At 42.8% G+C, this 25,140-nt stretch overlaps 1 protein-coding gene and 1 long non-coding RNA gene across 2 annotated transcripts in view; one reads left to right on the forward strand and one right to left on the reverse strand.

Annotated features, from left to right (window-relative positions):
• Positions 1-856: 856 nt before the first annotated feature.
• Positions 857-17,415, reverse strand: LOC120100741 (uncharacterized). The gene is made up of 3 exons (XR_015674194.1): positions 17,035-17,415; positions 16,795-16,864; positions 857-1,139 (listed from the first exon to the last, which is right to left on the reverse strand). It is a non-coding gene; the product is annotated as an uncharacterized LOC120100741 (long non-coding RNA).
• Adamts12 (ADAM metallopeptidase with thrombospondin type 1 motif, 12) overlaps positions 17,312-25,140 on the forward strand; it is a 307,826-nt gene continuing 299,997 nt past the window's right edge. The window contains 2 exon segments of the mRNA NM_001106420.4: positions 17,312-17,677; positions 23,873-24,240. Coding sequence (NP_001099890.2) covers positions 17,551-17,677; positions 23,873-24,240 — 495 coding nt within the window. The 5' untranslated portion in view covers positions 17,312-17,550.

Here is a 25,140-nt window from a genome sequence, read left to right on the forward strand (position 1 = left end):
CTCATTTTAAGAGTGTACATAATATATACTAGTACTCACAAGGAAACATTGTGACATAAATAATAAACACCATCCGGTCTCCGAGGAAACATTGGTGGACTTGTGATGGGCCTCAGTTTCCAAACCTCACTAGTGGAGAAACAACTCTTGATTTCTTGATTTCTCTTTTTTGCTTGTGTTCTGAGGTTACATGTCAGACCATATGGAGAAATGACACTATGGTGGCCCTTTGAATAGACCACTGCTCCATCTACTGATTGAGTACATATTACATATAGTACATGTGTGTATATGTAAGTACACATACACACTTATGTGACCAGCTATGTTTGCTCTCAGTAAATCTCTAAAGGAGAATATTTCTTTGGGCAAAGGAAGAGGGGAAGAGTCTAATACTGAAGCCAGAATTTGTCTTCCAAGGTCAGGTGGGGGTTAGGAGAGGAATCCAATTTTTTTCTTTTGTCTGTGGGCCTCAAACATCTCTCATACTGTTCCTTGCTAAGTTATCCATCCATATACCCATCCTCTGATCAAATATTTAGCAGGCTCATCTTTGAATGATATGCAGAAATGAATAAAACATAGTCTCTACACCCACTGTCTATAATCAGTGGGAAACCAATCAAAGCCACCTAATGAACATGAATCGTTCTGCATGAAATGTGGCTCAGCGGCCCTCTTTCAAACTCACTCTCAAGTGAGTTAGCAAGACCTTCCCAACTCTTACACACGAGTCTGTGCTCTGTTGACGTAACCTGCACTCCTGATTCTCTTACACTCAGTTTCAAAGGCACCACAAGTCTATTCATAGAAAGACGAACCCTCTCCCCCTTAAAGATGAGTAACATCACATTAATCTGATCACAGATACAGCTTTACTCTAGGAAGCCATAGGTGAGTCAATACAACTCTTTGATCCAGTGGCCTCGCAGGTGACCCCGTCCAGATTTTATGTGACTGCAAAACAAATAACTGATAGTTGAGTGTTATCAGCAACAGACAGGGTGGTCTGATACAACAAAGGAGATCCCCAGCTGGCAGGCGGGCCATCGATCGGGCTTCAAGATGGATAAAGATGTTAGCTCTTGGTCCTCCACAGTTGTCTCATGGGACTCATGAAAGGATGCTGCCTTTCTGTGCTGTGGGAAAAAAAAATTAAAGCATCACAAATGCTTGTCTCATGGCCATGGAGATAAATCACATTGCTCTCCAGCAGTGTGGGCAAACAATGTTGAAATTCATCAAAAAACAGAGAGAAATCTTTAGTCTTAATCTAGGGTTATTTTCAAGGTTTATTGTTTACTATACTATTCAGAGAAGAAAAATACTGTTTATGGAAACTTATTCATCTCGGTGCTTGTGGCAGACGCATCCTCAGTTCCAGGGGAAGATCTCCAACACATAGCAGTAGCACAAATGCCTCTGTCATTAGGGCCCATTTTCATCCTTTCTATATTTAGTGTTAAGGAGAATCAGTCGACTCATTGTGATGCAGCCATATAATAGGATGCAACTTGGGAATTAGAAAGAGCTATCGAAACACACAGCATCTATGCATCTCAAAGAGAATGCCCAGTGAGATGAGACAAATGAGACTGAGGACTTATGAGGACTGCATCCATACAGAATTCTGCAAATGCACCAGAAAGTAAATGTTTGTGGCAGGAAGCAGAACAGTAGCTGTGTGAAGTTAGGGATGATTTAACTAGAAACAGGAGGGAACATCTTCCAAAGAAGCCATCAAGGAAAGAGCCGGCTCGATGCATATATTTTTATTATTACTTGAACCACATCAATGTTGTGATCATCGCCTCACAGGTCTATACACGTATTTTCAACACATATAAAGTTGTGTACTTTAGGGTTAGTGTTTCTTAGGCTGACAATTTGCTCGAATCATATTATCTACAAAGTGGATATTTACTAAACTTATTATTGCTGCCTAAGCTTTCAACTTTCTTGGGGACACAATTAACATTCTGTTCTCAGGGATCCCAGGGGAATATCAAAATCCAGTAATACCAGGGAGCAACTCTCCAGGACCAGGACAGGATGTTCTGATCCTCAGCTGGTCCCTCTTCTGAGGATTCTGCTCACAGTCCCATAGTACTCCAAGGCTTCTGGTTCAGTGCAACATGTTGAGAGAACATTAAAAGTGCAGTAAAGTAAGGCTGAGACCTTCCACACACTTCCATCTCGTCCTACACTCTACCCCTCTGTGATGGAGCTTCTCATCTGTTCGGATTTCTGAGACACTGACTGTGCTACATTTACTAGTGGGTGAACTTACTGTTTCTTAAATGAAAAAAAAATCTCTGGTGTAGTTTCCATTTTTGTCAGTCGTGGTTCTGGGTCTTGAGAGGGAGGCTTTTTCCATTCTGCCTATCTGTTAGAGCTGGTGAGCTAGAAAGTCCTCTAACTCTTGACAAGGTACATTAATCCCCTACCTATCTCGTTGGCCAATCTGCAGTCTTCATTACCATTCTTTTAATTTCTCAGCATTTCAAATGAGAACAAAGTCATACTATTTGCAGGAAAGTGGATGCAACTGGAGGTAATCACATTAAGCAAATTAATGCAACTGCAGAAAGACAATATTGTATGTTTCATTTTTTAGTATTTGCAGTTCTAGATTTTATGAAATCATAAATGTAGAGAACATGATGGTAAGCATGCTAAACATTTTACACACACACACACACACACACACACACACACACACACACACACACACACACACACACACAAAGACCTGAAAAAGTAAGTTAGAAAATAAGAAAATACTTCTGGGTCAGTCACCACGTGTTCTAATTTTTTGTTAGCTTAACTCATTTGGAAATTTCACTAATATTCATGGATATCAGTATTGCCCACATTCCCATTATGATTTTCAAATATGTTCCTCAAATCCAGAACTTCCTCTGAGAACCATTATGAACATCCACCAGGCCAGCTGATGTTTCTTTCCAGACGGCTGAGCCTTACCTTGAACTTTTTATGTTCCCCACGTCATCTCACACCTCCTGTCTTTCTCATCTCCATTACTGATAACTGGAAACCTTACAATCACCCCTGACTTCTCGGTCACCCCTGACTTCTTGGTTTCCCTTCCATCTTATATTCACTTAGATCAATTCTTCACGTGTTATAAATCTCTCAATGGTGTTCAAGTGTGCTCAAGGTAAACCTCAAAGTCTCCATGACCTTCCTGTTCTGCTGCCTCCCTGCCCAAGCAGTGCAGCCACACCCAACTGTTGCTTTTCTTTACCGTATCCAAGCTTCTCCCTACATTGATTCTACTGTTTCCTCAGCCTAAGATCCCTATTTAATTCAGATTATTATTTCCTTTAGGTTTCTGCTCATATCTTATTAGAGAGGAGATTCTTGGCCCTCTTAAGTAAGATGCAAATGTAATCTCTCAATCATTCTTTGTATAATGTTTAGCCTTGGTATTGATATTCATTGGCTGTTACTACTGCCTTACACATTATAATGTTTACTCTTTATTCTTCTGTCTTCCACATCCCCAAACAAGTGCATATGTAAGCATAATTTAAAAGTCTTTGCTATTTGTTGCTGTATCCTTGATGTTTGAACACAGGAAGCAGTAAATGAAATGAATGAATAAATTGGTTTTGCTATGACAATAGCACTCCAAAGCTCCCAACACATTTCACCTTACTCCTCTTTCTCTTTTGCAGCAGTATATGTATTCTTCACTTCGTAATGCAACGCTTAATATTAATGGCAGAACGAAGGGAAGGGGTCATTAGGCTCAAGAGCAGCACAGGGCAGTCTGGTGACGATGTTTCTGGTTCCCAGCCTAGACACTGCCATATGTTGATGTAGATGTGGATGCTATTTTCCAGAACGTCTACACCTCATGAACAGTGCTCTCTAATGCCATCTCTGTGCCATTGTCATCAAGTGGTAGATTGTTACAAAAAGTGAGGAATCTGGTACTGGCACAAGATTGCAGAAAGCTTGGGATCAAATTGAGAAGGAAGCCTTTGTGCTCTGAGCCAATCTGAAAGTATGCTGTCAACTAAACACCCCAGCGTTTCCCAAATGTCTTAATGCAAGTCAGAAATCAACAAGGATATTCCTCCATAATCCAGTTTATCACAAGCAGGAATTTAATGGTGATGTAACTCTCACCCTGTCCTCTGTCCTCTTAGTCTCTTTACAAGTTTCACTAATTGTCCCAAGAATGGTCTTTGTGACAAGAGCACCTAATTCATAGTTATGGGTGACAGTTAGTTGTCCAATCTCTTAGCTTCTCCCATCTGGAAAAATTCCTTTTGAGTTTCCAATCTTTTCTTTGGCTTCTATGGCCTTTAAAGAGAAATTCCATTTTGTGCAATGTCCTGCGATTTTGGTACATTTAATGTTTCCTCCCTGTTTGGGTTATGTGTCTTTGGTAGTGAGAGTATGTTCCTGATTCTGATCTCTCCTCAGGGCAATCCCGCAGGTAGAATGCTGCTTCAACTCCCTGCATTCCTGACCATGTTTACGTTAACATACTGGAGGCCATGTCTTCTAGACTTCTTTGTCTATGCACATGGCCTATGCACATGTATGTACATGGCCTAGTTAATTAATAAATATCTGAAAGGATATATCTTAATATCATGTGACTTTCCAATCGTAAACCGCTTTTCTGTTCACTCATGTACTTGGATCAGTATGGATCGTGAGCAACGTTTTTATTATATGGTTCCCTTTTTGTCGCTATTATGAATTTTCTCCTGAAACTTTCTTTTTTTTTTATTAACTTGAGTATTTCTTATATACATTTCGAGTGTTATTCCCTTTCCCGGTTTCCGGGCAAAAATCCCCTTCCCCCCTCCCCCTCCCCTTCCTTATGGGTATTTCCCTCCCAACCCTCCCCCCATTGCCGCCCTCCCCCCAACAGTCTAGTTCACTGGGGGTTCAGTCTTAGCAGGACCCAGGGCTTCCCCTTCCACTGGTGCTCTTACTAAGATGTTCATTGCTACCTATGAGGTCAGAGTCCAGGGTCAGTCCATGTATAGTCTTTAGGTAGTGGCTTAGCCCTGGAAGCTCTGGTTGCTTGGCATTGTTGTACTTTTGGGGCCTCGAGCCCCTTCAAGCTCTTCCAGTTCTTTCTCTGATTCCTTCAACGGGGGTTCTATTCTCAGTTCAGTGGGTTGCTGCTGGCATTCGCCTCTGTATTTGTTGTATTCTGGCTGTGTCTCTCAGGAGCGATCTACATCCGGCTCCTGTCGGTCTGCACTTCTTTGCTTCATCCATCTTGTCTAATTGGGTGGCTGTATATGTATGGGCCACATGTGGGGCAGGCTCTGAATGGGGGTTACTTCAGTCTCTGTTTTAATCTTTGCCTCTCTCTTCCCTGCCAAGGGTATTCTTGTTCCCCTTTTAAAGAAGGCGTGAAACATTCACATTTTGATCATCCGTCTTGAGTTTCATTTGTTCTAGGCATCTAGGGTAATTCAAGCATTTGGGCTAATAGCCACTTATCAATGAATGCATACCATGTATGTCTTTCTGTGATTGGGTTAGCTCACTCAGGATGATATTTTCCAGTTCCAACCATTTGCCTACGAATTTCATAAAGTCATTGTTTTTGATAGCTGAGTAATATTCCATTGTGTAGATGTACCACATTTTCTGTATCCATTCCTCTGTTGAAGGGCATCTGGGTTCTTTCCAGCTTCTGGCTATTATACATAAGGCTGCGATGAACATAGTGGAGCATGTGTCTTTTTTATATGTTGGGCCATCTTTTGGGTATATGCCCAAGAGAGGTATAGCTGGATCCTCAGGCAGTTCAATGTCCAATTTTCTGAGGAACCTCCAGACTGATTTCCAGAATGGTTGTACCAGTCTGCAATCCCACCAACAATGGAGGAGTGTTCCTCTTTCTCCGCATCCTCACCAGCATCTGCTGTCACCTGAGTTTTTGATCTTAGCCATTCTCACTGGTGTGAGGTGAAATCTCAGGGTTGTTTTGATTTGCATTTCCCTTATGACTAAAGATGTTGAACATTTCTTTAGGTGTTTCTCAGCCATTCGGCATTCGTCACCTGTGAATTGTTTGTTTAGCTCTGAACCCCATTTTTTAATAGGGTTATTTGTTTCCCTGCGGTCTAACTTCTTGAGTAATTTGTATATTTTGGATATAAGGCCTCTATCAGTTGTAGGATTGGTAAAGATCTTTTCCCAATCTGTTGGTTGCCGTTTTGTCCTAACCACAGTGTCCTTTGCCTTACAGAAGCTTTGCAGTTTTATGAGATCCCATTTGTCGATTCTTGATCTTAGAGCATAAGCCATTGGTGTTTGGTTCAGGAAATTTTTTCCAGTGCCCATGTGTTCCAGATGCTTCCCTAGTTTTTCTTCTATTAGTTTGAGTGTGTCTGGTTTCATGTGGAGGTCCTTGATCCACTTGGACTTAAGCTTTGTACAGTGTGATAAGCATGGATCGATCTGCATTCTTCTACATATTGACCTCCAGTTGAACCAGCACCATTTGCTGGAAATGCTATCTTTTTTCCATTGGATGGTTTTGGCTCCTTTGTCAAAAATCAAGTGACCATAGGTGTGTGGGTTCATTTCTGGGTCTTCAATTCTGTTCCATTGGTCTATCTGTCTGTCTCTGTACCAATACCATGCAGTTTTTATCACTATTGCTCTGTAATACTGCTTGAGTTCAGGGATAGTGATTCCCCCTGAAGTCCTTTTATTGTTGAGGATAGTTTTAGCTATCCTGGGTTTTTTGTTATTCCAGATGAATTTGCAAATTGTTCTATCTAACTCTTTGAAGAATTGGATTGGTATTTTGATGGGGATTGCATTGAATCTGTAGATCGCTTTTGGTAAAATGGCCATTTTTACTATATTGATCCTGCCAATCCATGAGCATGGGAGATCTTTCCATCTTCTAAGGTCTTCTTCAATTTCTTTCTTCAGTGTCTTGAAGTTCTTATTGTACAGATCTTTTACTTGCTTGGTTAAAGTCACACCGCGGTACTTTATATTATTTGGGTCTATCATGAAGGGTGTCGTTTCCCTAATTTCTTTCTCGGCTTGTTTCTCTTTTGTGTAGAGGAAGGCTATTGATTTATTTGAGTTAATTTTATACCCAGCCACTTTGCTGAAGTTGTTTATCAGCTTTAGTAGTTCTCTGGTGGAACGTTTGGGATCACTTAAATATACTATCATGTCGTCTGCAAATAGTGATATTTTGACTTCTTCTTTTCTGATCTGTATCCCCTTGACCTCCTTTTGTTGTCTGATTGCTCTGGCGATAACTTCAAGAACTATATTGAATAAGTAGGGAGAGAGTGGGCAGCCTTGTCTAGTCCCTGATTTTAGTGGGTTTGCTTCAAGTTTCTCTCCATTTAGTTTAATGTTAGCAACTGATTTGCTGTATATGGCTTTTACTATGTTCAGGTATGGGCCTTGAATTCCTATTCCTTCCAGGACTTTTATCATGAAGGGGTGTTGAATTTTGTCAAATGCTTTCTCAGCATCTAATGAAATGATCATGTGGTTTTGTTCTTTCAGTTTGTTCATATAATGGATCACGTTAATGGTTTTCCGTATGTTAAACCATCCCTGCATGCCTGGGATGAAGCCTACTTGATCATGGTGGATGATTGTTTTGATGTGCTCTTGAATTCGGTTTGCCAGAATTTTATTGAGTATTTTTGCGTCGATATTCATAAGGGAAATTGGTCTGAAGTTCTCTTTCTTTGTTGTGTCTTTGTGTGGTTTAGGTATAAGAGTAATTGTGGCTTCATAGAAGGAATTCGGTAGTGCTCCATCTGTTTCAATTTTGTGGAATAGTTTGGATAATATTGGTATGAGGTCTTCTATGAAGGTCTGATAGAATTCTGCACTAAACCCGTCTGGACCTGGGCTCTTTTTGGTTGGGAGACCTTTAATGACTGCTTCTATTTCCTTAGGAGTTATGGGGTTGTTTAACTGGTTTATCTGTTCCTGATTTAACTTCGGTACCTGGTATCTGTCTAAGAAATTGTCAATTTCCTGCAGATTTTCAAGTTTTGTTGAATATAGGCTTTTATAGTAAGATCTGATGATTTTTTGAATTTCCTCTGAATCTGTAGTTATGTCTCCCTTTTCATTTCTGATTTTATTAATTTGGACACACTCTCTGTGTCCTCTCGTTAGTCTGGCTAAGGGTTTATCTATCTTGTTGATTTTCTCAAAGAACCAACTTTTGGTTCTGTTGATTCTTTCTATGGTCCTTTTTGTTTCTACTTGGTTGATTTCAGCTCTGAGTTTGATTATTTCCTGCCTTCTACTCCTCCTGGGTGTATTTGCTTCTTTTTGTTCTAGAGCTTTTAGGTGTGCTGTCAAGCTGCTGACATATGCTCTTTCCTGTTTCTTTCTGCAGGCACTCAGCACTATGAATTTTCCTCTTAGCACAGCTTTCATTGTGTCCCATAAGTTTGGGTATGTTGTACCTTCATTTTCATTAAATTCTAAAAAGTCTTTAATTTCTTTCTTTATTTCTTCCTTGACCAGGTTATCATTGAGTGGAGCATTGTTCAATTTCCACGTATATGTGGGCATTCTTCCCTTATTGTTATTGAAGACCAGTTTTAGGCCGTGGTGGTCCGATAGCACGCATGGGATTATTTCTATCTTTCTGTACCTGTTGAGGCCCGTTTTTTGACCAATTATATGGTCAATTTTGGAGAAAGTACCATGAGGAGCTGAGAAGAAGGTATATCCTTTTGCTTTAGGATAGAATGTTCTATAAATATCCGTTAAGTCCATTTGGCTCATGACTTCTCTTAGTCTGTCTACGTCTCTGTTTAATTTCTGTTTCCATGATCTGTCCATTGATGAGAGTGGGGTGTTGAAATCTCCCACTATTATTGTATGAGGTGCAATGTGTGTTTTGAGCTTTAGTAAAGTTTCTTTTACGTATGTAGGTGCCCTTGTATCTGGGGCATAGATATTTAGGATTGAGAGTTCATCTTGGTGGATTTTTCCTTTGATGAATATGAAGTGTCCTTCCTTATCTTTTTTGATGACTTTTAGTTGAAAATTGATTTTATCTGATATTAGAATGGCTACTCCAGCTTGCTTCTTCCGACCATTTGCTTGGAAAGTTGTTTTCCAGCCTTTCACTCTGAGGTTGTGTCTGTCTTTGTCTCTGAGGTGTGTTTCCTGTAGGCAGCAGAATGCAGGGTCCTCGTTGCGTATCCAGTTTGTTAATCTATGTCTCTTTATTGGGGAGTTGAGGCCATTGATGTTGAGAGATATTAAGGAATAGTGATTATTGCTTCCTGTCGTATTCATATTTGGATGTGAGGTTATGTTTGTGTGCTTTTCTTCTCTTTGTTTTGTTGCCAAGACAATTAGTTTCTTGCTTCTTCTAGGGTATAGCTTCCCTCCTTATGTTGGGCTTTACCATTTATTATCCTTTGTAGGGCTGGATTTGTAGAAAGATATTGTGTAAATGTGTTTTTGTCATGGAATATCTTGGTTTCTCCATCTATGTTAATTGAGAGTTTTGCAGGATACAGTAACCTGGGCTGGCATTTGTGTTCTCTTAGGGTCGGTATGACATCTGTCCAGGATCTTCTGGCCTTCATAGTTTCTGGCGAAAAGTCTGGTGTGATTCTGATAGGTCTGCCTTTATATGTTACTTGACCTTTTTCCCTTACTGCTTTTAATATTCTTTCTTTATTTTGTGCGTTTGGTGTTTTGACTATTATGTGACGGGAGGTATTTCTTTTCTGGTCCAATCTATTTGGAGTTCTGTAGGCTTCTTGTATGCCTATGGGTTTCTCTTTTTTTAGGTTAGGGAAGTTTTCTTCTATGATTTTGTTGAAGATATTTACTGGTCCTTTGAGCTGGGAGTCTTCACTCTCTTCTATACCTATTATCCTTAGGTTTGATCTTCTCATTGAGTCCTGGATTTCCTGTATGTTTTGGACCAGTAGCTTTTTCCACTTTACATTATCTTTGACAGTTGAGTCAATGATTTCTATGGAATCTTCTGCTCCTGAGATTCTCTCTACCATCTCCTGTATTCTGTTGGTGAAGCTTGTATCTACAGCTCCTTGTCTCTTCTTTTGGTTTTCTATATCCAGGGTTGTTTCCATGTGTTCTTTCTTGATTGCTTCTATTTCCATTTTTAATTCCTTCAACTGTTTGATTGTGTTTTCCTGGAATTCTTTCAGGGATTTTTGTGACTCCTCTCTATGGGCTTCTACTTGTTTATTTATGATTTCCTGGAATTCTTTCAGGGATTTTTGTGACTCCTCTCTATGGGCTTCTACTTGTTTATTTATGATTTCCTGGAATTCTTTCAGGGATTTTTGTGACTCCTCTCTATGGGCTTCTACTTGTTTAATTATGTTTTCCTGGAATTCTTTCAGGCATTTTTGCGATTCCTCTCTGTAGGCTTCTACTTGTTCTCTAAGGGAGTTCTTCACGTCTTTCTTGAAGTCCTCCAGCATCATGATCAAATATGATTTTGAAACTAGACCTTGCTTTTCTGGTGTGTTTGGATATTCCATGTTTGTTTTGGTGGGAGAATTGGGCTCCGATGGTGCCATGTAGTCTTGGTTTCTGTTGCTTGGGTTCCTGCGCTTGCCTCTCGCCATCAGATTATCTCTAGTGTTACTTTGTTCTGCTATTTCTGACAGTGGCTAGACTGCCCTATAAGCCTGTGTGTCAGGAGTGCTGTAGACCTGTTTTCCTGTTTTCTTTCAGCCTGTTATGGGGACAGAGTGTTCTGCTTTCGGGCGTGTAGTTTTCCCTCTCTACAGGTCTTCAGCTGTTCCTGTGGGCCTGTGTCTTGAGTTCACAAGACAGGTCACTTGCAGCAGAAAAGTTGGTCTTACCTGTGGTCCTGAGGCTCAAGTTTGCTCTCGGGGTGCTGCCCAAGAGCTCTCCGTGGCAGCAGCAACCAGGAAGATCTGTGCCGCGGTTTCTGGGAGCTTCAGTGCACCAGGGTTCCAGATGGCGTTTGGTGTTTTCCTCTGGCGTCCAAGATGTGTATGCAGAGTGCAGTCTCTTCTGGTTTCCCAGGCGTGTCTGCCTCTCTGAGGGTTTAGCTCTCCCTCCCACAGGATTTGGGTGCAGAGAACTGTCTCCTGAAACTTTCTAATGCTTGGCAAATGGCATCCCTTTCATACTGGCTCCTTTGCCCCGAGATCATCTCATCTTCAGGAAAGATTCTTGAGCTTTTGAGCAGACTCATCCATTTTCTAAGGCTCAGTGTTTGACACCTCTCCAAGGAGGACCAGTCCTTTCAGAAGAGAATGCTAGTTAGGATCTGTGATCCCGTGTACTCGTCGTTCTGATGATCTTAAGTAGACAGGCTTAGGGGATATACTTGCGCATACACACATGCATGTAACACTATGCACACCCCTGTTTTTATTTCCATGTGCTCTTATATGCACGGTATTATTTACTAGTCCATATCAGTACCTGTGTTTCCATTTCAGGGCTCATTTCTCTTTTCCCTCTGCTCATATTCTACTTCTTTTCACTGTCCAGGAGAAAGTTGGTTCCTGCCATTCCTATTATATATCCTTACTTCATCCGTCTCCCTGTATGTAACTAATCACAGTTATCAGTTGTCACCATGACCCCACCTATCTCCCCCTGCTCCAGACATTCCTCTGATGGATGCTCTCCTCACTCTGCTTCACTTCCTGATACCCTGCATTGTGTTGGGACAGCTGCCTCATTCACATTGCCCAGACTCTGACCCTTCCCCACAGGTTTCCCCTTGTCTTCCTTCCTTGCCTTCTGACTTATCTCTGTGCTGTCTTGGTTTGTATCAGCTTGACACAAGCTGGAGTCATTGGAGAGGAGGGAGCCTCATCTGAGAAAATGCCCTACAGATCCAGCTGTAGGCAGGCCTGTAGGGCATTTTCTTAGTAACTGATATGGGGGGGGGGGGGGCATAGTCCATTATGTGTAGTACCATCCCTGGGCTTGAAGTGACAACTAATAACTATTTTTATTTATTTATTTTATAGAAACCAGGTTGATTAATTAAACCTTTGTAGAATCATCTTCATTAATACACCAGTGGTTTCTATGGTCATTTTAAATTCTACCAAGTAGACATTAAAGATTAATCATCACAAGTGTGTTCTTTTATTTGTTTCCTGTGTTTCCACAAGTGTTTCCTGTATTTGTACCATTTCTGAATATCCTCATTTTATTTATTTTATTCAAATGTATCATAGAATGTACCTGTTACGGTTTGATATAAAAATTTCATTGATGGACAGTTGCCTCAAATGTGAGCCAATGTAAACCCATCCTTTCCAAAAGAAGAAGGGGGAGGAGGAGGTAGTTTGAGCAAATTATGAGGAGCAAACCAGTAAGCAGATCCCCTCCTGTCATGGCCTCTGTGTCAGCTCCTGCCTCTAGGTTCCTGTCCTAACTTCCTTTGATGATGAACAGTGATGTGGAAGTGAAAGCCAAACAAATGCTTTCTTCCCCAAGTCGCCTTGATCATGGCGTGGGTTTTTTTTTTTTTTTAATCACAGCAACAGTAATCCTTACTAAAACAGTTTTTTTCTGCAGGCATTATCACCTGACCAGCCTAGCTACAGTTTATTTTGATTAGTCTTGATGATGTGCAAGTAGACACTGGCTTCAATATACCGCAGGTACCTGGAGCTGCGCATTCTATTTGAAGTGTGCTGCTTCCTGAAGCCAACAGTAAGTCTCATTAATCAGGGTCCCATAGCCTTTTTAGCCATGCCTTTCAAAAGGGCATTGCTATGGCATTGATTCATCAATTAGGCTGATTAATTGTAGCATCAAAAGGATGATCCATTCCCAATGGCACTGTTCAACTGGGAAGACCAGAAGCTTTATATAACCTGTAACAGATAGATTATAGGGTTTTAAAGCTGATTTGGGAATACAAACTCTCTGGCATTGGGAGTGTGCAGAATGGTTTCTGTTGGTTATTGACTCACTTACCTGTTCCAAAACAATTAGTCGAAGGAAAAAAAGTGAATTGACATTCCTGAAGGTTACAAAGATCAATTCCCCACCTCCTTCCAAGGACTGTAGAGAGGTTTAAAAAGAAAAGAGTGTTTGAGACAGTGCTGGTGGTGTTGGCAGATGTGAAGTGTCTGGTGGCATAATCATTTGCAATACTTAAGGGCCACGTTGTGGTGCTGCTGCTGCTGCTAATGATGTGTGTGTGTGTGTGTGTGTGTGTGTGTGTGCGCGCAAGCATTCGTACACATACACGTGAGTGTGCATGTGTGTGTTTGTATATCAGTTTCCTTTGCCTTTCCATGGTTAAGGACCATGACAAATCTGAAAGATAGAGTGAGCTAATTTTCTTGTCCTTCAGCCATATCATATGACTATTAAAAAGTGTGAACAGAGGAGGCTTTTGAAAGGTACCCTAAGTTTTTTTTGTCATAATTTATATGCTTATATTGAAAATACTTTAAGACAATGAATTAACTACCTGTCCACTTGACACAAGCTGGATTTATCTGGGAAAAGTGAACCTCAATTGAAAAGATATATGCATGTATTCAATGGCTTGATGGTAAGTATGTGGGACATATTCTCGATTGAGAATGTATGTGAGACATATTCTCGATTGAGAATGTATGTGAGAGGGCCCAGCTAGCTCATGGTGGGGATGCTGATCTTCAGGAGATGCTCGTGGATGTATGGAAAAGAAAGATCAGGAAGCCATGAGTCAGGGCCAGAAAGCAACTTTCTTCAATGGGCTCTGCTTTAGGTTTTGCTTCTAGGTTCCTGCCTTGTTATTTTCCTCCTGACTTCTCTCGATACTGGACATGATTGTGATGTGTTAGCCAAAACAAGAACAAGAACAACAACAAACTCAAACTCATTCTTCTCTCATTTTCTTTCAATAGAAAGCAAACTAAGATACTACTCAAGGTACTCTGAAGATGTCTTAGCATTCCTAGTTTCTCTACCCATAGAGTGAGGACACTCCAAGACACCATTTTACTAGTAAAGATGGAGCAGCCTTTGGTTCTGCATAGTGACCTGGTTAAGCCTCTCAATGTCTTGACTTTACTCTTTCCCCTGGACGTTTATTTCATAGCCATAAAGGCAAGAGACTTAACAATTCAATATCTATTTCCCTGCAACATGAGGGTTCTTATAGTACTCACCTAGTAGGGCTTTTGTGGTGATTAGACAGGGCAATGTAGGTAGAGTTGTTAGCACAACACCAAGAATGGTCAGCATCAACGGATGCTCTCTACCCTAAGGTGACATTCTACTCTGGGACCTCACTTGATTTTGAAATTTTCCTTCAGTGGATGTCTAAAGCCCATATAGTGATTCAGAGCTCTCTTCCCTAGAGTGGTGATGAAAGGTAGTTGGCTTTTTAAAGTAGTCTGCAGCAATGAAAAACTTGAATATAAGTCACCACTGAGCAGGGGAGAAGTTGGGGCCCGATAGGGCTTTTTCTTTGAGAAAACTTCAAACTTCAGCTGAAAAGAGTGGGAAGAACTTGGTGACAGAATTGTTAACAGAAGACAAGCTTGTTCTGAATCACGTGGTGAAGGCTGGAGAAACGCACTGCTGATTGCTCTGTTGCAGGCAATGATGAGACTCTTTAACAAAGGGCAGAGGAACTCAGCAGTTGAGGAGGATCACAGGTGTATTTTGATGAGGAAAATGTGAAATCCTGAAGGTACTTTTTAAAAGAAGTAGGTCACCATGTATCATTGGGCAAAAAGGGAAACGAGCCAGACAGAGCTTATGGCTGTTAGAAAGCCTAAGATGAAGAGGCGAAGGTAGGAAGTCTAGACCTGACTTCAAAGGGTTGGATGAGCTGACAGAATACAAGACTTTAGTGGGATTTTGTATGTGAAGGTTTTAGTCTCGGATGACTTCTAAATGAGTGATGTTGCTAATTGGTGATCTGCCTTAGTTATCTTACCGCAGTGGACTCCCTGAGACAGCTAAAAATTATCAAGAGAAAGGCCGGATTTGAGATTTCAGCCCATGACTTCATGGTAGGGACCACAGTCCATACCTTTGGACCTGTTGTAAGGTTACCAGATGGCAGAGTCAAAAGCTCATGTCTGAACAAATGGATCATACAACATGCTAAGAAACAGAAAGACTGACATACTGGAGTTACCCTACAATTTTCTTTGATACCCTATCCCCACTGACCAATGATCTTATCCAAGGCCTCACCAAATTAGAAGGTTCACAGTACCTTCTAATACTACTACTCTAGAAATGGGGGACCTCGAAGGAATCCTGTCCACATTCAGACTTAGCATGGTCTTGAAAAATACATGGGGAGAAGAATCTATAGAGTTGAAGAAGTTAATCTGCAAAGCCAGAATTCAGTGGCTCTGCCTTGACCTAGGTAGGGCTCAAAAGCATGCAAGAGTGCTTTGACTTCTCATTTAAGAAACAAATCTTTATTCCAGTTATCCAGGGCATGGGAGCCAGAGTAGATTTTGGATCTTCAGAAAACATCTGGTTGCTCTTAAAAAAAAAGGAAAGAAAAAATAAAAAGAAGAGAGAGGAGTTAAAAGTATGTGTGTATGTGTATGTGATGTGATGTGATGTGATGTGATGTGTGTGTGTGTGTGTGTGTGTGTGTGTGTGTGTGTACAGAGAGAGACAGAGACAGAGACAGAGAGAATTAAAAAATATGCACACAATGAGGTCAGTCCTAAGTGCTTTTTAATGACCTCATAAATGCATATCTGGCGGGCAATGGTGCTTACTAAATTTCATCTGTTTTAGCTCAGGACGTGAACTCCTGTACATGATAGGAATGAGGCTAGGCGACTCAGTTCTCTGTCTTTCTTATCATGACATACTATGTCATAGCTACTACATCAAGGCTATACTACATATCAAGGAGAGCGTAAGGCTGCATGTAGGTGATGAGGGTAGTACCCGGCGTTCTTGGAAACGCAGAGGAGGAGGAAAATAGAAGCGGCTCAGTGAAACATTACATGGATAAGAGTCAACCAGCCATTGCTGGCTTGGAAGATAGGAAAGAAGAGCTAGGAGCTAGAGAATTCCAGGAGCTTGAAGCTGAAAGAGGCCAGAAAATAGATTTTAAGACAGCCAGAAAGGAATGCAGCTCCCTGATTTCAGCCCAGTGAATTCTGCTGCAGATCTCCAGAACTTAAGGCAAATCTGTGTTGTTTTAAGACAGTAAGTTTGTAAATTTCCACTAGAAAAAGCAGAAACCTGTGTCCCTCAGAAAGTCTTGACAGCTATGTTTCCCACTGTGAAGTCCTTTGGACCTTTCATCTCAGGCCTTGCATTTTGGGGCCCTGAGGGATGGTGTGGCTATCCTGGCCCAATGCAAGATTACCTAGTATCCAGACATCTTGTTGAAGGCAGTGATTGGCTGTCAGCCAAAGAGACCTCCATATAGGAGGCCAAATTCCTTCTGAATGGAGTAAGGGGTCTTTACCCAGAGGTAAAGAATTTTGGCTGGGTTATCCTGGAAAATTCTCAAGATACCTAGCAACTCCTGATTTGTGGCATTCTCGAGAGCACTGAGGAGAAACAGAGAATTTGAATGGACCCCCCCACACACACACTGCCCCCCCCCCCCCGCAAACACAAACACACTGGGGCATCCTGTGTTGGTAAACTGCATGTGCCTCAAGGCTTGTCCTGTTTGGGCTGAAATCTTTCTCTATGTTGCTAATGCACTGCTGGTGGAAGGGAACTGAGAGAGATTGGTTTTGAAAAGGAGAAAGCAGGCGCTGACCTGCAGCCACAGAAGGCCTCCCAGGCATTTGATCCACTTACCCCATCCTGCAGAAGAAGAGACTTGTCCAGGGTCAAGATAGCAGATTAGCTTGGATCATTTCCTGTGTGACTTGGCAAAGAAAAATTGCTTATTAGTTGTTAAGTAGAAATCATAGCCTGCACTGGAAGAAGAGCCCAGCGGTTGCTAGTGGGTGGGGAGTCTTGACAGAATAGTGTACATTGGGGTCTGAGAGGAGCTAAGAAAGATTCTGAGTAGGATCCCCTCTGGTCATAACTCACTATTTGTGAGTACGTTTCATCCTGTGTAGGGGAGATTGCTCCTAGGAGCCTCTGACTGGCTCTTAACTCTGGTGTCTTCCTGGCCAGCTGTCTGGGGTCTCCCCTATTTGGCCCGCTTGCCTAGGCTCTGAGCCCGGAGGGAGGAGCTTGAGGGAGGAGGGCGTCCCCAAGGAAAATGTGTTAGCTGGCTGGAGGCCTGGCGGGTGGGGAAACAGAGGGGTGGGGATCTGGGGTGGGCTGCGCCCCTTGGCTCTGACCCAGTCCACTCTCTGGCCCTCAGAAAGCAGAAGCTGTCAGCTCATTCACTCCCCTTTCAGGAAAGGGAGAGCAGAGAAGTTCTCTGGTCCTGTCTACTTCAAAAGGCCACTAGAGCTCTTGGGCAGCTAGCGGGCCGCTCCCTTCCCACGCCTGGACCATGCTCCGCTGCGGCTTCCTGCGCGGCCACGGGCGAGGACTCGGTATCTGCAGCTGAGAGCTAACACTGTTTTGACTTTTCTTCTCCCCAACAACCGAACCATGCCATGTGCTCAGGGGAACTGGATGGCAAAGCTCTCCATGGTGGCCCAGCTTCTTAACTTTGGGGCTTTTTGCCATGGGAGACAAGCTCAGCCCTGGCCGGTTCGCTTCCCAGACCCGAAGCAAGGTTAGTGGCTTTTCTTTATTTGTTTTTCAAACAATGTGCTAGGACAGTGGAACTTGGTCTGTCCCCTTCCCCCACCCGGCAGGGCTGAACTCCGTCCTAGGGCTTAAGGATTTTCTCTGCCCACTGGGGGGTGACACCCCGCTTCGAAAGACCCAAGAGTGCGCTCCCCAGTACCCCTCCCCCTGCTTTCAGCTTCCCCCTTTGCAGATTGTGACATAGAAAATTATTTTTATTGAAGAGCCCCAGCTGGTCACAGGCACTCATGGCAATGTTTTCTTAATTTTAAACTCCGGGTCTGGAAGGTAGAAATTTTATTCGGGCCTCCTGCTGAGCACACTTGGCTGTGTTTTTGTTTCCTGGAAAGATTTAGGGTTTTGCTTTTTTTTCAAATGACATTCCTATTGGGGAGAAATTTACCTCCTGGGGACTCGCGGTTGTCTGTCCTGCTTTGCAGACTTTTTCCTCTGTCTAAATTTAGTGATCCGTGCGTGCATTCTGAGAGAATGCACTGGAAGACTGTGGAGATAGTCTATAATTGTATTTCCTCCTCCTCTTATTATTATGATATTATTATTGTTATTATTATCATTCGTGATGCCCAGGGCAAAGAAGTGCTGTTGCTTTTGTTTGCTTGTTTTAAATTGAACTTAGAAGAGTTTCCAGTTCAGAGAGGAGTACAACTTCCTGGTGTTGTCAGAGCAGAGGGTATTGGGGGATTGGGGAGATGGAGGGTGTCTGAGCCCAGTGATGGCCTGTCAGCCCCTCCCACTACTGACAATGCCCTTCTGGGATTCCCGTACTGTGGCTACCATGCCTAGTTTACAAATGGGGAAACTGGAACTTGGGGATCTTATGAGCTTAACTGTGAACCCCAGTTTTGAACCAGGTATCCTACTTATAATCATGCAGCTAGCATGCTAGCAATAGCAGAGATCACATATGTGTGTGTGTGTGTGTGTGTGTGTGTGTGTGTGTGTGTGTGTGTGTGAGAGAGAGAGAGAGAGAGAGAGAGAGAGAGAGAGAGAGAGAGATACACGCACTTGTCCTTGTTTAAGGGATTGCTAGGCAGTGCGTTTTGCCCACGTTGCAAAGTGAAACACTGCTGAAGAATTCCTCTGCGGTGGCTTAGAGAGCAACCAGATGCAAATCCCTCTCTCCCTTTGCTTTACTTGGAAGCCAGAGTGGGCAAACACTGAGGTTAGATGTCAATCAGCCAGCACTTGCTTGTGTAAACGGTCCAGATACAATCTCAAGCCCCCAAGTTTAAAATAGCAGCTTTTGTTGTTCTTTGAAAAACAGTGCCTTTGTGAAAGGTCCCTGTTCTGAGGCAGCACAAACAAAGCCCGCCAGCACTTCCCAGGGCATGCGGAGATGATTTCCTTCAAAGACACATTCTCCTGGGTGAGCTTTCGGGCTCTGCTTGCTTCACATATTTGTGAAGGGAAATTCATCCTGGTGTAGAGCAGACACTGCTGGGCCTGTCTTGTTGCTCTGGAAAGTGGGCTATGACTCTTTTCTCTCGTGACCTTTGGGGATATGCTGAGAGTATTTGATATTCCAAAGTAGCTTTAAAGTTCACTAGGCTTATTAATCATGCAGGATGTATTTAGGTTAAAAAAGACTTTAAGTTTTTAAAAGCATCGATCTTATCATCAACCTTCATTAATGCATTTACAAGTAGTTCATTCTTTAAGCTAAGAAGAAATTTCTCTGTGGATTTCCATTAGAACTGAGAGGCAAGGGAGGGGAGGGGAAGTGAAGGGAGGGGAGGGAAGGAGAGTTAAAGAGGAGGGGAGAAAGAGAAGAGGGAGGAGGAGAAAGAGGAGGGGAGGGTGAGGAGAGCCAGAGAGAAGAGGAATAATGGCAAGACATTCTAAAGCTTTCTGGGAGTAAATCTAGGTTTGACACCAAGATGACCTTCCATTTCTGCTCTGACAGGAGTTTTGAATTGCGCCCACATTCTAAATTTTCAGAGTTGCCAATTCAGAGACCATTCCACTCATCCCTATTTTCACACACCAGGTGCATTTACATGTGCGTATTGAACACTTCCAAAATTCTACCTAGTCGGGAGGTCGAAGGGAGGCGTGGTGCAGCTTACAGTTGGGAAGGGGTCTACACACTAGTTAACCTGTGTGTTCTTTCTAGTTCTCAGGTTTGCACAGGATCATGACTATAGTTCTGGGCTGGGATCTATAGTGCAGACCTAGAACACCTGCTTAGTGAGCATGTGCAATGCCCTGCACTCCAGCATCACAAAGACGTAAATTACTAGAGGTTTTGGTACCCAGAAAGAGTATGATGACAATTCCAATCCTATCCAGGACAGACGGAACTAATTCTGCAGAACTCTTTTCCCACAGCAGTCAGCTGGTGTAAGGATGTGTTGTGACTTCTTCAGTGTTTCCTGATTTACAACCAAATATCAAAACAAGAAGACACTTGGTTTTGTCCACAACATGCTGTTTTTCCTCCACAGCCAACAAGGGCACCCGGATTTAGTTTTCTATATACAGATGCTTCCTGACGTGCGATGTGATCAGAAGCTGAAAGCACTATTGTCTAAAATACCCCTTAACACACCTGACTTACAGCACATTACAACTTGGCAGAGCCATACTGCTATAATGTAGACAACGGGCAGTCACCCTGTGGCTGACTGACTTCTAGATCTCACTCCTGCTGCCAAGATCCATTAAAGTAGCCCACCCAATATATCTCATCCAAGAAAGGATCAGAATTCAAAGTTAATTGCTTTTGTAACATAAAGTGAGAAACCAGAAATAAGGTTTGTTGATCAAAAGCCACCTATGATGTCTTCAAGCCACTGGTCATTTCCATGTTCTACGCTGTTGTCTACGATGTGACACCTGGAAGCATATACTTTATCTCATGTTGAAGATGAGCTCTGGGTACATAGAAGATCATGGAGAAAATCTATTACAGTTCATTTCTGCTATGTGGAAACAAATCTACAAGAAGGAAATTACTCTAGTGCTGTTATTGTAGGAAATGATTTCAAAATTATGTCACTTCGTGTAGTTTATAATAAATTATCCGGTCAGTACATACATTATTATGCGGTTACGGAGCAAAGTGAGCCTCCTGTGGTATATTTCACAGTTCCGAGAGGACCTATCGAGGTAATTGGATTTCTATAATAAAATAGTTGTACAGGGAGAGCAACCTGTGGAATTTAGTTATGGAAATAAGCCTCTGTAACAGTACTTTTTACAGATCTTTAAAATAGTCTAAGACATTCAGCTATGATTAAGAGAAACAATGAGAATATGTAGATGTGCTTGTCCTCTTTAGCAGCAGTCACACGGAAATTGGAGCTATCCAGAAAAGACAAGCACAGTTGCCTAGCAGAGATGATGCACTAACTCATGGTTAGTCCCTAAAGCAATATATAGATTTAACCTAAGCCCCATGGGGAACAGGCAAACATTCTCACATCATTCGATTTTCTTCCTAAGCTGAAGGCAAATGACTACTTGGTATTCTTCTGTCTTTTCAAAATGGAGTCTACCCACAGGCTGCTCTCGGAGCTTCTCATGGTTTCGATTTTTTTTTTTTGGTTTGTTCGTTTTTGTTATTTTAAACTATACACTTCAAGAAATTGAAGCTTGTGGTTTAGGTTTTCAAATCTAATTTTAATCAAGCCTTATCCCCGTGTAGGCTGTGGTAGAGTTCTATTCTCTCAGTCCCCTGCCCTTCCCCAAGTCTTAATGATACCAAGTGAGTATTTGGTTGTCTGTAGTAGACCTCCCCACCATCCCCCAGCAGTGTGGACAGAACTTAGAAGTGAGCTCTGAGCTCAGATTTCACAGGTGTGAATCCAAGCCTTTCCTATTTGGCTTAGATGAAAGGAGAAGCCAAGAAAAGTGTACTGCTCCTTTTCTGTTTCTATCACAAAGTACCTGAGCTGGCTGATGTGCACAGCAAAGAGGTTTATCTGACTCACGGCAGCATCCTTTGTTGGACCAGACCTCATCGATTAAGGTTCCTTAAGGAACCTCAGGTATCTTCAGGTCTCTTCCTCCCCAGTGTTAGGGTAGTAAGTGGATACCGCTGCCATACCAGCAATTTTACGTCGATGCTGGAGGTCTTCCAGCACTTAACTGCTGAACTCCCTAGAGCCCCTCCCTCGGGGAACTCATTTTGAGAGAAGTGGTTAGAATCTTCATAGTGACCCTATCTGGGCACTAATGCCAGGTGACAGTTACAGCCATGGCCTTGCTGACGTAGCAGTAGTTAAGAGCTGTGCTGTGGAATGCTCCATCTGTATCTATCCTAACCTACCTGGTTCACAGACCACTGTGCTATTATCAGTAAATTGCTGACATTCTTTTTTCTTTTTTCCTTTTTTCTTTTCCTTTCTTTCTTCCTTTTTTTGGGAGGGGGGTGCTCATTCCCCAGAGGAATTCCTTCAGATGCGTTCCACATGTAGCTTGAGTTTGCATATGTTTTGGGGAACTTAATAGTGTTCATGTGTGTGGGGATTAGTGTGTGTGTGTGTGTGTGTGTGTGTGTGTGTGTGTGTGTGTGTGTGTTTTCCATTAATACCAGCAGCCCCATGCGAACTTTTCTTGTTTCTTACTTTTCTTTAAACAATGTTTATAGGATTGGTCCCTGTGTGGTTGGTTTGTGCTTAAATGTTGCAGTTAGAGCAGGCCTGGACATTTCACACTTAAAAAGTTAAGACTCTTTGGTACTTTCTGGAAGCAGACAGTCTGTGCTCTGACTCTTATTTCATCGAAGCCTGAGAAGAATGGGTCCAAAAAAAAATTATGTGGGAAGGGATTCGTTTGTGAGGAAAGCCTTCTCGACTCCCATCAAGTCCAGTTCCTTCAGTGACCATCAGTGTGGATACTCATGGACTCGTCAGTACTGAACACACACCCTGGGATGTTGAGGTTCTGCCTCATACATTACGGGAAGTATCAGGGGACATATGATACAATGAAGAGGAGGCAGTGCAGAAAGAAGCAAGTAAGGGGCTGAGCCTTCAGAGGAAGGGCATGGAGCTTCAGTTGTCTGGGATGGTAGGAGAATAGAGGAGGGATAGACTGTCTGTCTTTTCTTCTCAGTCAGGGTCTCGCCGTGTCATTCAGAATTGTCTCAAGTTTTCAGCCCCTGCAGGGCCACTATATCTAGTGCTTTGGATTTCACTCTTTGGTCTTAAAGCACAAATGGGATTGTGATGGGCTGCAAAAGGCTTTATAATTATGAGAATAATATGAACAAGGTAATGAATGCTAGAAAGTTTCAGGTTGAATCTTCCATGGGTCCTCTGCCCTCCCCTTCTCTTCCCTTCCCTACCCTTCTTTTCCCTCCCCGCACCTCCATGATTTCCTGTTTCCCATTTCCTTGTTTTCTCCATCTCCTCTTTCTTCCCCTTATTCTTTTGCAAAAGATCAAATTTGGGCTAAAGTGAGTTTTCAGGTGCTTTGCAGGACCAGCTGCGCCCATTTGAATCCTTGTACATCCTGGTACGTGGATGGTCTCAAATAATAATGGATCTAATTAGTAGAGACTTGTCATTCTGCAAACCACCAACGAAGCATTTCCAGAGTGGTTGTTTTCATTGTTTGAGCCTCAGATCCAAGTGTGTTGTTTCCTCTTTATTTTTATGAATTGTACTTTAACATCCCCCCCCATCCACATAAGTGCCCTGCTGCATCACAGGTCACTCTGATGTCGTCGTACGTGTGATGTTTGTTGAGCATTATCGGGGATTATGTGTGATGTTTATTTAGAAATTTTGTGACCTGACATACCTAGCAGGAAGTTCGTGAGGACTTCAGCTCTGTAAAGTTCTGAAGTTTACATTAGTGAGCCCTGCCCTGGCAATGTCCTATTCGGCACACTGATTTGGCTTCTTTCCTCAGAATATTCCTCTTGAATTAAAGTGCATCTTAAGTTGACTGTGATAGAGTGGCTGATATCCAAAGTTCTACCGTAGGTCAGCTCAGACTGCCACACACACTGAGGACAGAAGCCATGCACATGTCAGATGTTCAGAGAGTTCCATGGTGACAGTATTAGTGCAGTGGGAACAGTCTCTAAGCTTTAAGTCAGTGGTGGTTTTGCAAGCAGCGAGCTGCAATCTCAGGCCCAAATGGGAGTAGGTTTGTCTTGCTTACGCTCAGGCTGGGTCTCTGAGTTTTCTTCTGTTTCCTTTTCTTTCAGAACATTTTATCAAGTCCCTGCCAGAATACCACATAGTGAGTCCTGTCCAAGTAGATGCCAGTGGCCACTTTCTGTCCTATGGCCTGCATCACCCTGTCACTGGCAGCAGGAAGAAGAGAGCTGCAGGTGGTTCTGGGGACCAGGTGTACTACAGGATTTCACACGAAGAAAAAAACCTGTTTTTCAATCTGACAGTCAACTGGGAATTTCTTTCCAATGGCTATGTCGTGGAGAGGAGATATGGGAACCTTTCCCATGTGAAGATGGCGGCTTCCTCAGGGCAGCCCTGCCATCTCAGGGGCACAGTTCTGCAACAGGGCCCCACAATCAGGATGGGGACAGCAGCTCTTAGTGCCTGCCAAGGACTGGTGAGTATCCGGCCCTTCATGTCCCTTTACACCCCATGCCTTATCCTGCAAACCCTATAGTAACAGTCCCCAGGGACTGGACACATGCTAACTGAGCCCTGTGGTGGAGACGGTCGCTACCAGGTCCCCAGGGGACTGGACACATGCTAACTGAGCCCTGTGGTGGAGACAGTCGCTACCAGGTCCCCAGGGGACTGGACACATGCTAACTGAGCCCTGTGGTGGAGACGGTCGCTACCAGGTCCCCAGGGGACTGGACACATGCTAACTGAGCCCTGTGGTGGAGACGGTCGCTACCAGGTCCCCAGGGGACTGGACACATGCTAACTGAGCCCTGTGGTGGAGACGGTCCCTACCAGGTCCCCAGGGGACTGGACACATGCTAACTGAGCCCTGTGGTGGAGACGGTCGCTACCAGGTCCCCAGGGGACTGGACACATGCTAATTGAGCCCTGTGGTGGAGACGGTCGTTACCCTGAGTTTTTTGGTATTCCACATGAATTTTCAAACTGCTCTTTCTAATTCTATGAAGAATTGAGTTGGAATTTGGATGGGAATTGCATTGAATCTGTAGATTGCTTTTGGCAAAATGGCCATTATTACTATATAAATTCTGGAAATGCATGAGCATGGGATGTTTTCCTATCTTCTGAGATCTTCTTCCATTTCTTTCTTCAGAGACTTGAAGTCCTTGTCATACAGATATTTCACAGACTTTATTAGAGTCACACTGAGGTATTTTATGTTATTAGTGACTATTGTGAAGGGTGTCATTTCCCTAATTTCTTTCTCAGCCTGTTTATCCTTTGAGTAGAGGAAGGCTACTGATTTGTTTGAGTTAGTTTTATATCCAGCCACTTTGCTGAAGTTGCTTATCAGGCTTAGTAGTTCTCTGGTGGA

This window comes from Rattus norvegicus, chromosome 2 (genome assembly GCF_021556685.1).
Source record: "Rattus norvegicus strain SHRSP/BbbUtx chromosome 2, alternate assembly SHRSP_T2T, whole genome shotgun sequence".
NCBI classification, from domain to species: domain Eukaryota; kingdom Metazoa; phylum Chordata; class Mammalia; order Rodentia; family Muridae; genus Rattus; species Rattus norvegicus.